Genomic DNA, 15,504 nt, shown 5'->3' on the forward strand with positions numbered 1-15,504 from the left:
GCTATTTCATCAATAAAATTAATCAACACCATAATTATAGTAAATCTTCTTGATTCGATAACGGTGCTATCGGAACTAATACATAACACATTGTTTTGATAAAACTCGAGTAATAATTTCAATACCGCTAATAATACAGATACAGATCAGGTGCTCCTCTTCTCTGACGAAACAACCTGAAATATTCCCGAAATGCCGGAAACGATTCGACCGAAAAAACCGTTTGGCTCCCGATCTACGCGATTTCGCGAGGATCGAGCGGATCACGAGTCCGCGATCCACCCTTCCGACACACCCTGGACACGGTGCAACGAGGGTAAAGAGGCACGTTTGAGGAGAGAAAGTATAAATGACAACGGACACGATGTCTGTCCCTTAGTCGTCACGAGCCGCACGCACGATGCATTACACGTTGCACGTGAGTATCCTCGCATGTCAAAGCAGGTCCGTCCGTCTATTCGTCTATCGTACACGAGGAAGGGGAGGGGGGGGGGGGGCGAAGAGAACCGCGATTTCGCAATAAACCGGAAGTCACGAAAAATCCGTCGCGTGCCGAGGAGATCAGTGCGAAGTGTCGGATCGCGGATTATTTCGCGAGAAAGCGCGGACGCAGGATCTTCCCCTCTTCCTCTGTCTCTCTGTCTATCTGTCTCTCGGTCGGTGGTAAATCGTGGAAATCAATCACAGCGCGCGATTCGACGTAATGACCGAACGAGACGCTCTCGAATTCATTTACGAGGATACCCGTCTGCCTCGGTCTTCGTGTTACTTGATTTGTTGCGCGCGAGAGCACATTCGGTATACTGCAACGTAAACGTTCGATTTATCCCGTGGCTGTTTAATATGCGAGGAGAATGGCAGCTTTCAAAATTCACGTTCGGCTGGGTTCAGTAGATCTCACGATACAGGAATATATTCCCGTTTCGGTTAAGTTCAAGAAACAGATAAATCACCCGGCGGCGTAACAACCCGCCATTAAGCGTGTCATCGTGATCTGCAATTTCACGCGCATAGCGCGGCTATAAAGTTAGTCCAGTTCTGAACCACGATGATTCATACGCAACTCCATGTGAGCAAATGCTGGCAGACACGTCGGCATTACAAGATGTGCAGTTATTGGAAATTTCAATCAGCTCATTCGCGTGCCGCTGAAGCCGAACGATAATATCTTTATGAGATCCCAGGTATTTTGTAACAGCTGTGCCGTCGGTGTTTAATTATTATTTTTATTTACTTCTCGCGTTGAGTGGACAAAGATTATCACTTATTTTTCTAAACTTTTATCACTTTCTTTTTTTGACATTTCCTTCTTCGAATATTTCGTATCCAATTTTTGCCGTCGATGGCACGTATTATTTTTTCTCGGAATCGCGGCTGATGGAAGAAAAAACATTGAGTCGTCGGGGGTTTTATTAAGCGTACGATTTTTTGGCGGATAGATAATAATAAATGTAAAATGTGTGTCGCTGAATGAGCGCCCGCCATGATGTAGGCGCCAGAGCGTTAGCGCGGCTAACTTGATGTGAACGTCGCAGTATACGGCGGAAGTCGCGTCGTCCAGCTGCATTACGCATTATAAAGTGCGCTGACATTATAAAGCGACGGTCTGAAATTGCTGCCTGATAGCTATATATCTTATAAAACGCCGGGTAAGAAATAACAGGCGGTGAAAGATCCGTACATAACGCTACGCCCTCGCGCTCGTACGAGTCTTACATAAATCGGAGGAGTATCTGCGATCGCAACTTCCGTTATAGAGTTTCCATCTTGCGGAGCGTTGAGCAATTAAAACGACCGATCGATTGGGAAAGAAATTTTTCAATCCGAAGCTGAGTAAACGCTGAACGCTTCGTAGAACGATGTTGGCCTTACTTGGTCAATTAGAACCTAACGCAAATTATTCGCGATGAATTTTAATTGTGGGAGGATAATAATGTTCAAAAATACGCAAATGCACTCGCCAAATTTTCTTGTTATACAAATTTTCTCAAATATGCACAGTAAAATTATCTTCCACCCATCAAAATTATGAATCCTTCGAAATATTAAATGAATTTCGTTCTTTACTTGATTCGACAAAAACACGATAAATCTTTCACGCCAACTTAATACCTCCCCGTCGACTTTGTGATCATTTTTTTTGCCGGATGTGAATTAATTTTAATTAATTTAGCAGCGTCAAAGTAACTCGACTGTGCGAATTTGTCCGGTTCGTGCGGCCTTGCCTCAATACGTGTGTACGTTGCACTTCGCGAAAATGCATTCGGCGTGACCGCACACAGACCGATCCGATTCTGCTATTATAAGAATCGGTTTCTACATGAGGAGAGACGACAGACGGCTAATAAGCACGCCGGGAGACGATATTTGCACGCGCGGGCGTGCGCGCGTGCGTGTCGACGCTCCTCTTCGCCGAGATTTTGCACAATCGGCACACACACGGTGCGTTGATCACCGGATTTATGTGCATACGCGTTTCTCCCTCTCCCTCTCTCTCTCTTTTTCTGTCTTCTAGTCGCCTTATGCAATGACAAATAAAACATAATGCTATAGAAGGATCGTCCGTCACGCTACCAGTGCACCGTCGCGCGTTGCGCTGTCCATAACTTCTTCTTTCTCCCTCCTCTTCTTCTTCATTTTCTTCTTCTTTGCAAAAATCTCGCGCGAACACGGCGATAATGTCGAATTATTTCGCGCTCGAATCGCATAAATATCGACATTTGCCGCGAAATGACCTTTCGGTTTCGGAGAGAGGAAGAGAAAGAGCGAGATAGATAAAGAGAGTAGAAGAGAGATAGATTGTTACCTCGATATTATATTTGTACTCTCTCCATGCTGAGGTCCCCGTCCACTCAAGCATGCAAATCCTATATTTAGTTAATACTAGTTAATACTAATATCTGCTTATAATCGAGTGTTTTGCAAAATAATCGCGTAGCCGAAATTTATTGCCGAACAGTCGCTAAATACGAGCGTGTATTAACGACGAAGTTATTACCATAAAATATGGATGCGTTATGCTAAGTATTGCGCGGAAAAGAATTTTTTTATCAACCGAATTATGCACAAAGTCACCGGAACGCTGTCCGCACGTTGATAAATTTTCAAGAAATTCTGACAAAAAAATGGTAGAAAAACGCGAAGTCGCGCGATCTCGCAAACTTTGCCACTGTATATATATTTTTACCTGAAAACGAACGCCCCTTTCCGCGACCGCGGTGTTAACATCGCGGATTCTCCTCCGTTGCAGATGCTGTTCCACTGCGTCGTGCTCTGGTGCGCAATCAGCGGCGGCAGAACAGCGCGAAGCGCGATCAGTAAGTATGCCCTTTTCTCCGAGTAATTGACTCATTATTCAGGTTGGACAGGTGTACGTAAATTTGACAACTACTTTATTAGTCGTTAAAAAAATTCTTTTCTCTCAAATTGATTTCCGAGTCGGATTTGTTCGCGAAACGTCGGAAACAAATCCTTGAAGTACGACAGATCACGTCCGCGAATGCAAATCAAAACGTTTCGAGACATTCGCGTTTAATCGCCGTTGAGATTCGACCAGCGATAAAATATCTCTTTTATTAAACCACTCCTTTCTAAATCTCCTTTTTAGGCCCCGAGATCTTGGTGAACTTCGCTAAGAACGTGGCCTCGGCGATATCGCCGGCGATATTAGGCGACGAACAACAGCGCAGCAACCAGTCGTCCTTCCGATCCATCCTGGCGATACCCATCCGCTTCAACGGCGATGAGTTGGAATCACCTTCGACCTTGGACAACGTAGTCGACAAGACGACCAATTCAGCCAATTATTACGAGCCACGCACGAACCCTTATCCCTACAACGGCCTCTACGAGAATCCTGCGACAAAAGTGGAAGAATCACGAGGGAGCGGAGGACTCGAGCAATCCTTGCCGAACGAAGAATCCTACCTGCGCCAAGGACGGCCGAGTTTCTACAATCAGCCTTACAACTTCCCTCCGAGTGACAACCTCAGGGCGGCCGAGAAATCGGCCGTCGACGGCCGATTTACGACGAGCGACGTCGAGTCGCCGATCGGCAACATCGAGCAATCGTCCACCAATCAGTACTCCTCCTATGCGGGTGGCTTTCACAAAGGTCCCTTCGGTCTCTATCTAGGCGGGAAGCCCTACGGAGGTTTCCTATGGACACTTCCACCCTTACGATGATCATCACGGGGACCACGACGGCGGGAGTTCAGAAGAGAACGCGCGGGTCGAAAACAACGGCACGCACAATCGTGGTTACGGGCCCTATTTCGGCCACCACGACCATGGGCATCACTATGGATCCTATGGTGGCTCGCCGTTCCCTTACGGCGGGTATCACGGCTACGGGCCTCACGGGCACCATCACAGAAACGGGAACGACACCGACGGGCACGGACGGAATGGACAGTACGGGTATCATGGGCCTCATCATCACGACGGGCCTGACTTTTATGGGCCTCCCGGCTATGGTTATGGACACCACGGTTATGGGCACCACGGTAACGGCAATAGGAATGGCAACGGCAATGGTAATAACAGGCAGACGGAGGAGCCGGCCAATGGCAACGGCGACAGGAATAACTCGACAAAAAACGGCTACCCGCACCCTTATGGGCCCCCTTTGAAGCCCCTATTCCCCCTCCACACTTTCCCGCCCCCGTTCAACATTCTGCCGTACGACCACTTCCACTTCAAGGGCGGACCTGTGGCCGGGGTTGGCCACGTTGGCTATCCTCTATTTGCCGATCCTTATCTGATTGGCTTACCCTTCCACTTCCCTTACGGACCTTTCTTTCACGGTAAGAAGTACCTACCGCCGAAGGGCAAGCCGGTCGACTCCGGCGAGTCCGGCGAGTCCGGCGAGTCCGGTGAGCATCCGGAGTCGCCCGGAGAACTCACGGACGACGGCGAGAATCCCGAGCGAATAACGGCGATCAATCAAGAGGAAGTGGCGCCGGCTCCTACCTCGAATCGATACAAGACGTCAGACCAGAAGAGTCTCAAACGGATCGGCCTGGTCAGCTTGGAGAATCGGAAAATCTGAAGACACCAACGTTAAAAATACAACCACGTTTATTAACTTTCCAATCTGATATTCGGTGAAACTGACAATTGCAAGCGACATAAAGAAAACCGCAGTGCATAGCGAATCAAAATCGCGGGAAAAAGCTTCATTCTATTTTTCGGATAAGAATGGGCTACCCCCAAGTAGCGTCGTAATAGGAATAATCTATTTTGGGACATCTTTGGGTATTCTAATCAGAATCAATGCTGTATCTAGAAAAATCATGAGAAATTTCTACGCAGGTAGACGTAATAATGCGTATATACGAAGTACATGCGGTATGAGAATCTCGAAGCAATCCTTGTGTCTTTCTGAGCGGATTCCCGAGTAACACCCCCTCCTTTATTTGTAAGACGGAAAGTTAAATAACGATACAAGGAATGCGCCTAAGTGTAATTTTAATTTTAAGCGTGGTCCTTTCGAGTTCAGCTGAGAAGTGCGAGAGGGAAGAGTCGCGGGCTGAATATAAGACGGGAACATCACACCATGATTTTCTGCGAGTTTCCTCCGGCTAGCGAAATAACGTGATTTAAGCGCTGATTGTTGTTGCCGATTATGTATACTATTGAAAGATATAATAAAGTTAATAATGTTCACTGAGAAGGTTATGAACTTCATCCAGCGCGGGCGCACCGTCACGAAGAATACGGAGAAGCGTTCGACAACTGCGTAATAGAGCCGGGTAAACGGCTGGCGAACTCCACAACACGCGATCCCCGATGACACGCTCGGCGAAATGACTGCTCGTTGTTGTCCGTTAACCTTCGACGCGTCTCTTGGGCTCGCCGCGATATCGGATCCGTACGAAAGAGAAGCCGATAATTAGCGAGCCCGCTAATTAAAAGCCGCGCGACACGCGCACGTCAAGATTTATCATCGGTTCAGCATTGCGACGTTCCCACGATTATGATGCAGTAGGGAACGTTCTCATGATTATTGCCCGGCCTTTACCTACGCAACAGCCGTCTACGTCGTCCGAACAATGCACGGGGCTTAGCATGGTCCAGTAATTTTCGCGGCCTCCATCGGACGATTTCGCGAGGCATGCGCATGGCATCTATCTAACCAGCGTCAATGACGATACGAGGTGCGATTATGCAAGGCACGTGTTAGAGACGCTTAATTTTCACATAATTAGCCGCATCCGTTTGCTCGCGCGGGGAAAGAACCGCTGACGAATCTTGACAACTGTAACATTTTTACAATAACCGTTTTGGCGCGACGTTTAACCTCCCCCGGACATTTCCCCGATGGGGAAATATTTTACCGAAAATATGACGAAGTTTAGTTAGAGAGTAACAGACAGATTTCGTTGCGACAGCATAAAATTTGCCGTGCCAGCAAATGATTTTTCTCCGCGTACGACGAACGTCACAGTGAATAAACACTTGCCGCAATATCCCACAAAAAGAGGAAGATCTCGTCACATGATTGACAGGTGTCAAATTTATATCGCTTGAAAATTACATCGTTTCCTTCTGTTCGTTAATCAGTTCGTCCTTGAAGATGTTACATGTCGGCGAAGATCTCCCGAAGAACGAGTCTGTTTTCTTTCGAGATCCTTCTCGACTAGAAAATATGTTACGGTGCCCGTTGTAAAGGTAAATGCGTAACGATTTACGTAACACGCAGGAAATCATTCGTTATTCCGAATATCGATCGCGGCTTCAGTCCCGTTTGTCAGGAACGAAAAATAAATCGGCGGAAAACAATCGAGCGTGAAGGTGAGTGGAAGGAGGGAAATTATAAAAAAGGCGAAGACAATCGCGGAATATTCATATGATTGGTGTCCCGATCGAACGAGACGCGATACCGCTTCTAATTGCGTTGTCGCGCGATCCATGATAAGTGTAAGATATCGAGGAAGCGAAGGAATAAGGAGTATATACTATCGACCAAAAGGATCAAAAGAAGAAGTGACAACCTCCTAACAAAGCGTCCTCAATTTTTCTAACAGATCTTTATCTTTGTCAGCCCACGTGTGAAGATTATATTATTCATGTGTAATGCTCGGCTTATATCGCACGTATGCTGAGGTGACTTTATCCGAGAGACAACGATCTTTTCCAATCTTCCTTGACATATTCATCCTCTTTTACATTGAGAGAGAAGAAATATATAAAAAATAAAAATTCGGCTTCATCTTATAATTATATCGTGTATGAGAAAAGCTCGAATACTCACATCGATCATTTCCTGCGCGAAATTTATGGCTTCCCGACCGACTTCGTCTCTCTTCTCGCAAATTTCGGCAATTCTAACGAAATTATATCGCCGAGAACGTCGTCGCGGAATTGGGCAACCGGCCGTATATCAGCTTAGGCGCAATGTATCAGCGTAATTTTGCCAACGACACGTTTTGTAAGAGAATCCCCTCTTACGTAAGCGGTCGCATCGTCTGTTTTGCCTCTTTCTGTTTCGCTTGCGATATTCGGAGAGGAGCGTTTCCTCGTGCTCGGCGGCCCGGGATTCACCGGTGGGCCCGGGCATTATTGCCGGCGATAAGCGATTACGGCGGTCATTAAGTATCGTAACCCGGCGTACGGTATTGCGCGACACCGTATGATTCTGTCCGCCGGCCGCCGATAATAAGGGGGCTCGCGGACACACGCGAGCAACCGCGCCGAGGAAGAAATTTTCGGATGTCAAGGCGTCCATCGCGGGCGGAGCGGCCACGCCGCGAGCGCGCGGGAACTCACGTGAATGTCGCACGTGCGCGGTCGCGTCGTGTCTCTCTTTCATAATGCCCAAGCCGCAACTCACTCGTGTAATCTCAGGGTTCAACAATGAAGTTTCCTATTAGCACAGACGTAGAGGCCAATGCGTGGCTCCGGAAAAGCGTGACTCTCGTGGGGGGTCCACGGCGCGCGCGCGCGCGTCGCCAGGACCCCGCCTTTGTTATAAAAGAAGCCGTGTCATAGAGAACCGATAGACAGTGGTATTCGGTATATAACGACAGATGGGAAAAAATCGGCGCGACTGAGAATCAGCGAGAGACCGTCAGCTCGATCGCACATTTGCAACCACAAGAGAATGGCGTGCCTGAAGATCGTAAGTGCGCGCCGAGGCGCGGGAAGCCGCGAGTCGAAAGTCGCGCGCGGTTCACAGTCCCTCCTCGCGAACTTTCTTCCCCGATATCGTCCGTACTGATTTCCCATCAATTTCTTTGCGACGCATCGTACAATTTTCATAACTTTCTCTAACTTTTTTATATAAATTTTCTAATCCGACTTTTCCCAACCTTTTCGGGAATACTAATACTTACGTATACTCAGAAGAAAAAGTTTCTTTGGATTTAGTATACGTGCTTGTTTCACTTGGTTCTGTTTAATATAAACAATATAATTTAATGTCAAATATCATTTTGTTTGGATGAAAATCTTATCGCATCACTAGAATAAACCATGTTGTTTGATTGGAAAAAAAAAGTGCTATTTAGAGGAGATGATATTTCTTCAATAAAAACAATTTATTTTATCATATATTAAATGTAAATCATATAATAAATCATCATATAATAAATTAAAAAATATTGTATCATGGAAACACAAAAAAGTCTTTTAATATTTACCTAACACAGTATTCCTTTTTTCAAGTAAAGTCAAATGTTACATTCACGACAAAATTCTATAGGGAAAAGGGAAGTCTCGTCATGTGATCGGCGGATGTCATATTTATGTCACTTAAAAATCAAATCACTTTCATCTCATTTTAGTATCATCTTCATTCTGAAGAGGTTAACTTACGAATTTTTTAACATCCTCCGCTGTTCTTAAATTTCTAAACTTCCCAGTGACGCGTGTGGTGTAAATTTTAGATTGCGGTTTTCTTGAACGCGAAGTGACTTCATCGTGCGACAACTCCCGGTGACTCGCGCGAGTCATTAAAACGGGATTCACTTTGTCGTTTCAACACAATTTTGCGAGAAATGAATCCTCCGGTGTCGCGAGTGATCAATCCGGACGAGCTCGTTACGTTTAAGGAACGAAATAATTCTTCTCGACCGTCGTCGACCGGCATTGAAATCTCCCTTGCTTTTGCAGTATATTATTCTGCTTTTGGCCGTTGCAATCGGTGTGGCAGTTGCGAAACCGGGATACCTGGGCTACGGATACGGCTACTATCCATACTACGGCGGCTACCACGGATTCCACGGATACGGACACGGATACGGCCATGGCTACGGTCACGGCTACGGATACGGTAGGATTTATCGAGGTAAAATCGACACAATTTACAATACTACTCTCGCAACATCATCGCAGGGTCACCACAGAATCGTCATTTCCCTCATCGATTCGTACGTCTCCTCTTTCACTTCGTACCGCTATTGATTTGCTGCTACACTCGTGACTGTTTCCTCACCTCTTATCGCGACCACTTAATGTCGCATTGATAACGTAAAGTTGAATAATCCTGATTTAACTTTAGATAATTTTATCGTAAAAAACACATAGAATCGTGCGAGAATACAATGTTGGCAAGAAGTTAAGCGAGTTTTTCATAGATCGTTGAAAGCGGACCAGATAAATTGTTCCAGACAGCAGCACAGTCTTGTTTTCAGGTTTTGTATACCGACGCGACAGATTTTTTATTACACAACCGCAAAACACGCAAACTCTGTACAGAACGGCTCGTATGTGCGCGTGTGCGAGCTCGCCTTCGTGACAAAGAAATCATATACGCTCACACACACACATATACGCGTATTCATTACTACTCGCAAAGAAATTGTTCGCCGGCGGAAATATTGACGTGTTATTCTTTCATCCCTGCTTAGGATATCCGTTCTATGGCGGCTACGGCGGCTACGGCGGTTACGGCGGCTACGGCGGCTACGGCCATCACGGTCATCATTATTATTAAGGTGGACACGAAGCAACAGTCTTTCTCTGGATCTCTTGGATCCACCATCCTAAGAAGAGTGAGCCCCGAGTTATTCAAACATAACTTATGTCGCTTTCTCCCCGCTATGTATTTTCATTGCTAACATTGAACCGCCGGACGATCGAGATCGGTCGGTCGAAGAACTTCCATCCACGTGACGTTCGCATCGAAATACGCGCACGCAGGAAGTACTTACTTGAGAAGAAACTTTCAACAAACACGATCACAAAAGGGGAAAAAATTAAAAAAATAAAATAGATCGCAACGCGCTACGTTCGTACGTCATAAATACATGTCGAGTATAAATATGCCGATGGAAATAAATTGTCACATCACAGCGAAAATCGAATCTCCGTAACGACATCCTCGATAACGCCGAATGACGATGACGATACTGCTACCAATAATTGTTATCAACGCACAATTATTTCGACATCGGTCGGTGAGAAGCACCTGCTTGCCGCTTCGAGTGAAGATACTGCCACTTTTTATTAGTTTAGCTTGAGATGTCGCCTCACAAAATTTAGGGAGCACCCGAGTCGAAGTTCTGATGCTACTTGTTTTTTACGCTCTTAAGAACAGTTTGCACCTATTTACTCTCTAAAGTGCAATCAGTGTATTATCGTTAAGAAGCAATCAATATTCACTAGTGATTATAAGTATAGTTCTACTAATGAGTAAAATTTCGCTGCAAAAGTCTGTCAGTAGCAATGATTGTTTCTACCAGAGAGATCTAATTACAGAAACAGTGAAAAAAAATATCATTTATTACAATTTCTTTATTACAATAATCACATTGTCATCCTTGAAGTGTTGTCAATAATTTTATCTGAAATATTCTTAATTATGTTTAATCGATTCAAATCATATCGCATTTAAAAAATACATTTATCCCGATGAGACTCGAACAGTGAATTACCGGCTAAAATCGAAGAAGTGTAAGACAAAAGAGCTGAGTGAAAGTGTTTCCATTGAAGATTAATGAATACTCATTGCTTACAGGTGCAATGTTTTACTGATTCAATCAGCGATATTTTCATTGATTCGGCTTAAGAGAGTAGATAGTCTACAGACTAATAAAAATCTACTTTTGCGATACTGACACTTTTCCCCTGAACCTTTAAATCTACAGGTTCATTTTAATACCTTGAACCACCTCTTTCGAAGCCAAAGTAGCGAAAGTGAAATTGAAGGCATCATAAAGTAAAGGATGATTGAAGGCATCATAAAGTAGAAAATAAGAATAAATTATATAATTAGAATCGAAATTGAATCTATCTTGTTATCTTAGCTCCTGTTGAGTTGCAAAATAAAAGGTTTAACTAGTGGAATTAAAATTTCGACTCGGGCAAAAACAAAAGCGACAATTCAGAGCGCGGAGAATCCAACCGACGATTTGTTTTCTCGCGTACTTGAATAGGCAGCAGCGCGCAGTGACTCATTCGTCAAACCGGGAAGAACACAACACCGCACGATGATATCAGTCATTCTTCTGCGGAATGACGATTATGCAAAGTGACAGGTGCGACTGTCGCGATCGCATAAAGTGGAGTGTAGTTTCGAGTGCACTCGAGGCACTGTTTAGAGACACGAGCGAGAAAGAAGACGCGCGTCCGCCTACGCGTCGCTTTATTCAATTTGCAAGTCCTCCTGACATCGCACACGAGAGTCCTTTGTCCATTAATTACAGAGCGCGTGGATCATACCTCCGTTTTCTTTTTCGTTCCCCTCCTTCTTACATCAACTGGCGGTTACGGCAACCGAGGTCTGGCCGCGCGCCGAGTGCTTCGTCATGCGAGCGCCGCCTAAGCTGCCGTAAGCGCGTTTCGGTATCCTCGGCATTTCGTAGGAAATGTAAAGCCGCATCGAATGGCGTGTTCGTGTTCCGCGTTCGTCCCGGTGTGCTTTCACGCGTCGAGAAATATTATTTAACGTTTCTCTTTCTCTCTCTCTCTCTCTCTTTCTCTTTCTGTCTCCCAGGCGAGGTTTACATTTTAGCGCTTCTCCAACGATCCACGACGCTCCTGACGTTTAATACGTATAATTAAGCTGATACGCTAATTAATCGTCGTTAATTAAAAGTGCGGAGCTGTCAGCGCACTGTCACCTAGCTGCGCGAGGATATGAGAAATGTTTCGATGCGATTGGAATTAAGTTAGATAAATGATTGCGCGCTCTCTCGGCGCGAGACGCGGGGACTTCTTCTTCGGTCGCGACCCACATACCCGGACTTTCCAGCCGAAGAGAACGGTAGATCGTGTACTTTTCGGACCTGTTACGAACGACAACATGTCTCTGCGTGTAATGAGCATCCAGCGCAAGCTGTTTAGAACGTCGGTGCCGGATAAAAGGACGGTTCGAGGAAAATCTGCAAAATTATCGAACAACGCCGAAAATATCACAGGTTGAATCACGGTCGCGACCCGCCGTGATTTCCCGCTATTCTTCGCATGGATCTTCGATTTTACCGATTTCCAGGGAGATCCACCCTTACCGGGGGAAATGTTACTCTTCATGGTTCACTGCCTTAAATCGACCTAAGAGTAAATTCGATTGTGAATCTTGGCGCGAATTATGGCGTACTTTATAGACAAATGCAAATAAAAATTACCGCGTGCGATCACCTCCTGTTTAATCAAACGTGCAGTTTTGTCGTTCACTTTTATCGGTGAAATTTTTTTAATCACTGACATCTAACAAAACATATATTACGATAAAAATGTATTGCGAGTTGAATTATGAATCGCGATCGATCGTGATTTCTCGCTGCTCTTCACTCGAGTTTTCCGATTCTCAAGGAGATATCGCGTTCGTCGCGGAAAACGTTACTATCTTCACGATTTATTATTATCCTACATAAGTGCAATTAACCAAATAACTTAATTAATTAAATTCGATTATGTCTCTTGCGCAAATTACGACGGAAATTTATAGATACACGTGAATAAAGATTATTCCACACGGCTATATATTTCTTTTTTATCAAACGTATTATTTTTATCTGGTGAATTAGTTCCTGTGCGATATCTATGAGCGAATCGTCGGAATAAGCAATTGAAATTCAGTTAATGAGGCGTTCGCAGATTCGTGAGACGACCTTGATGGGACAACTTATGGAGATGTGAGGCTAAGTAAAAGTGAAACATCTCTGATACACGGCGTGTCGTGTATATTATGACGGTTAATGCGTTGGCTGCCTTAAACAGCTCCGGCGCCCTCGTGACATTTAAATGGCGAAAATTTTGTCAGGAGGCCACACCGGTGCATTACTGCTGTCGTGCTTTGTATCGCGCGATCCTCGCGAATAATTATTTTTAGCCCGCGAAGCGGCTCCGTCTAAACAATTTATTGCGACATTCTCGGCTCGTTCAGACATTTCTCGAATCGAAATCCCAGTTCCAAATTCTAGTCTAATTTTGCATTAAGTCTTCAAAAGTCTCCTATTATGCTCCTCTATGCTCCACAAATAGGAAGTCATTGTTGTTTTCCCCCATTTGAAGGCTTAATGTAGAATTGAAAATCTCGGCTCGAGCCGTTGATAAATGCTTATCGGAATCATCAGAGTGTGATAGATAGATTCAACGAGAAGTTGAAGTCGTCGCGGCTTCAATTGGGCAAATTGTCCAGGAATTTCGACGGTGAAATGAACGAATGCGTCGAGCGCAATTAACGAGAGAAGATACGCCCGTTATTACTTCCGCCCAACTTATTTCGCGTGTTTGCCGAAGAATGCACTGATTGATCTCACCACATCGCTCGCGAGAAACTACAGCTCCGGCCAAGAATGCGAGGCGCCTTTGACGAATCGAAGTAAGCCAAAGTAGCCATCGTTTTCTCAGGAAAATCGGAGAACGGTAAATTTTCGGCAAATTTCCAGATCGACCAAGGCATATATCAAAATACTAACAGAGTATCTTTTCGTAATCTAAGTGCCTTTCCCTTTAATTTATCCGGTTTGTTCGCATCTTCCCGCGAAGAAGCCGTTCACGCTTTTGGCCAAGATTGTAATTGCGTTTCTCTCTGCTACGATATCAATAACGATAAAGATCAGAGACTCACTTAGGCGTCTTCGAGGAACCTCGTGCAAGCCGCGGTTTACGCGGCTTCTCGAAGCGCGACGCTTCGAGCGTTAATAACTTTCGCGCGCTAAACGATAACGCGAGTTCCTCGACGCGACTCTTCGAGATGGAGAAGGAGTCATGGAAACCTGAAAACATCGACAGCAACGACAAAATACCACCTCTCCGTGCATTCCTAATCAATTGGGAAACCGGCCGGACGGCAGATGCGTCGTATTGAAAACGAGCGTCGCGCGCGAAACCCGCAATGAAGTTAATACGTTAACTATCGAGCCGGCGCGAACGAGCACGCTGCAAAAATTTATTACTTCGTAATATTTACTTCACCGACGACGGATAATGGCGAGTGATGGGAAGTAACACTATTAGCGTTTCTTTCGGAGTAGGATTTTCCTCCTGCTTCTCCTCCGTTCCTTCGGCGTCGAGGCATCAATCACATTTTAACGTCGTGATTTTTGTACGATTAAGATCTACCCGCGTCGCATGCTTAGCGAGAAGGTTAGCAAGGAGATAAAATTTCGATTAAGACGCGCGCGTCTTGGCAAGAAAATAAGAAGAGCTCGGAAACGCTGACTCTCTTCAACCGAAGTTAATTAATCGAATTAATTCGACAGGCACGTGTGACTATGAACAGTCGAGAGCTTCGAGTCTTTTGACGGAGCGTCGATCAATAATGAAGGCCGTGTCCTTTGGAGTTACCCAATTTAAGAATAATGACCTCAGGAGCAAAGTAGAAAATAGCGTGCGGGGTGATTCGCATGCAAATGTACGATCTCGTCTCATAGATCGCCTTGTTTCTTCATCATCATGTGCGTAATCGATGACCCAGTGAGCACCAACAAATAGTAACGTAACACCAATATTATAATTCCCCGCTCAACAACGTAACTGTTACATAACACACGCACGTTATATTATATTTACGTTAAGTGGGAAATTTATATACCGAATGAAATATCCGATCATATCGGATAATCCAATTAAAAAGTAACGATATATTTAATCAAGCGCAATGTCCGATCGTTTCGTTATTTCATACCGATAAAAATTACAGCAGATGTACAAAGAACGACTAATTTTCCGATTAGGTTTCATCGGTAACTTCATCGGATAATGATATTCATCGCTTAATGGGACGATGGAAATAACGATCGGATACATTATTTAATCGGTTTATCCGATGGCAATTTTTTTCAGTTGACATTGATATTATGTTACTGTTCTTGAATTATATTTCTTTGTCCTCGATATTTTCATCCCAGCACCTGCTTCAATCTTCTTCTACTTTTTTTTGCAATCGCATACTTCCCAGTCGAAAATGCATACTTTTGCCTTTAAATATATATCTTTCTACTTAAAAAATATACATTTTTACAGTTTTTTCCTATTTGGAAGAAAGAAGGTTCAATACGAGTAACTTGGTCGTAAGTAAGAAATTTCAACACGAGTAACTTTTAAACGATATAT

The 15,504-nt window shown here is 44.7% G+C and overlaps 2 protein-coding genes across 3 annotated transcripts; both read left to right on the top strand.

Moving 5' to 3' along the window:
* Positions 1-169: 169 nt before the first annotated feature.
* On the top strand, positions 170-5,617 carry LOC106745999 (uncharacterized membrane protein DDB_G0293934-like). The gene is made up of 4 exons (XM_014622087.1): positions 170-418; positions 3,251-3,317; positions 3,608-4,142; positions 4,213-5,617. The coding sequence occupies exons 1-4, from the start codon at positions 401-403 to the stop codon at positions 5,048-5,050; spliced, it is 1,458 nt and encodes a 485-aa protein (XP_014477573.1). The 5' UTR covers positions 170-400; the 3' UTR covers positions 5,051-5,617.
* Positions 5,618-8,019: 2,402 nt separating this feature from the next.
* Positions 8,020-12,909, top strand: LOC106746010 (neuropeptide-like protein 31). Of its 2 annotated transcripts, none has more exons than XM_014622104.1 (3): positions 8,020-8,122; positions 9,115-9,289; positions 9,852-12,909. In XM_014622104.1, exons 1-3 carry the CDS (start codon positions 8,105-8,107, stop codon positions 9,935-9,937), a joined length of 279 nt encoding a protein of 92 aa, XP_014477590.1. In that variant the 5' UTR covers positions 8,020-8,104; the 3' UTR covers positions 9,938-12,909. The 2 variants fall into 2 exon arrangements, with proteins under 2 accessions (XP_014477590.1, XP_014477591.1); XM_014622105.1 differs by having other exon boundaries at positions 9,115-9,274.
* The last annotated feature ends 2,595 nt before the right edge of the window (positions 12,910-15,504 follow it).

This window comes from Dinoponera quadriceps, unplaced genomic scaffold (genome assembly GCF_001313825.1).
Source record: "Dinoponera quadriceps isolate SergipeBrazil2010 unplaced genomic scaffold, ASM131382v1 scaffold1782, whole genome shotgun sequence".
NCBI lineage: Eukaryota > Metazoa > Arthropoda > Insecta > Hymenoptera > Formicidae > Dinoponera > Dinoponera quadriceps.

Bases quoted from the DNA above. Each gene is read 5' to 3' on its own strand.
- LOC106745999 (XM_014622087.1), top strand. The intron at 3,318-3,607 runs GTAAGTATGCCC...TCTCCTTTTTAG, and splicing joins AACAGCGCGAAGCGCGATCA to GCCCCGAGATCTTGGTGAAC. The intron at 4,143-4,212 runs GCCCTACGGAGG...CGACGGCGGGAG, and splicing joins GGTCTCTATCTAGGCGGGAA to TTCAGAAGAGAACGCGCGGG.
- LOC106746010 (XM_014622104.1), top strand. The intron at 9,290-9,851 runs GTAAAATCGACA...ATCCCTGCTTAG, and splicing joins ATACGGTAGGATTTATCGAG to GATATCCGTTCTATGGCGGC.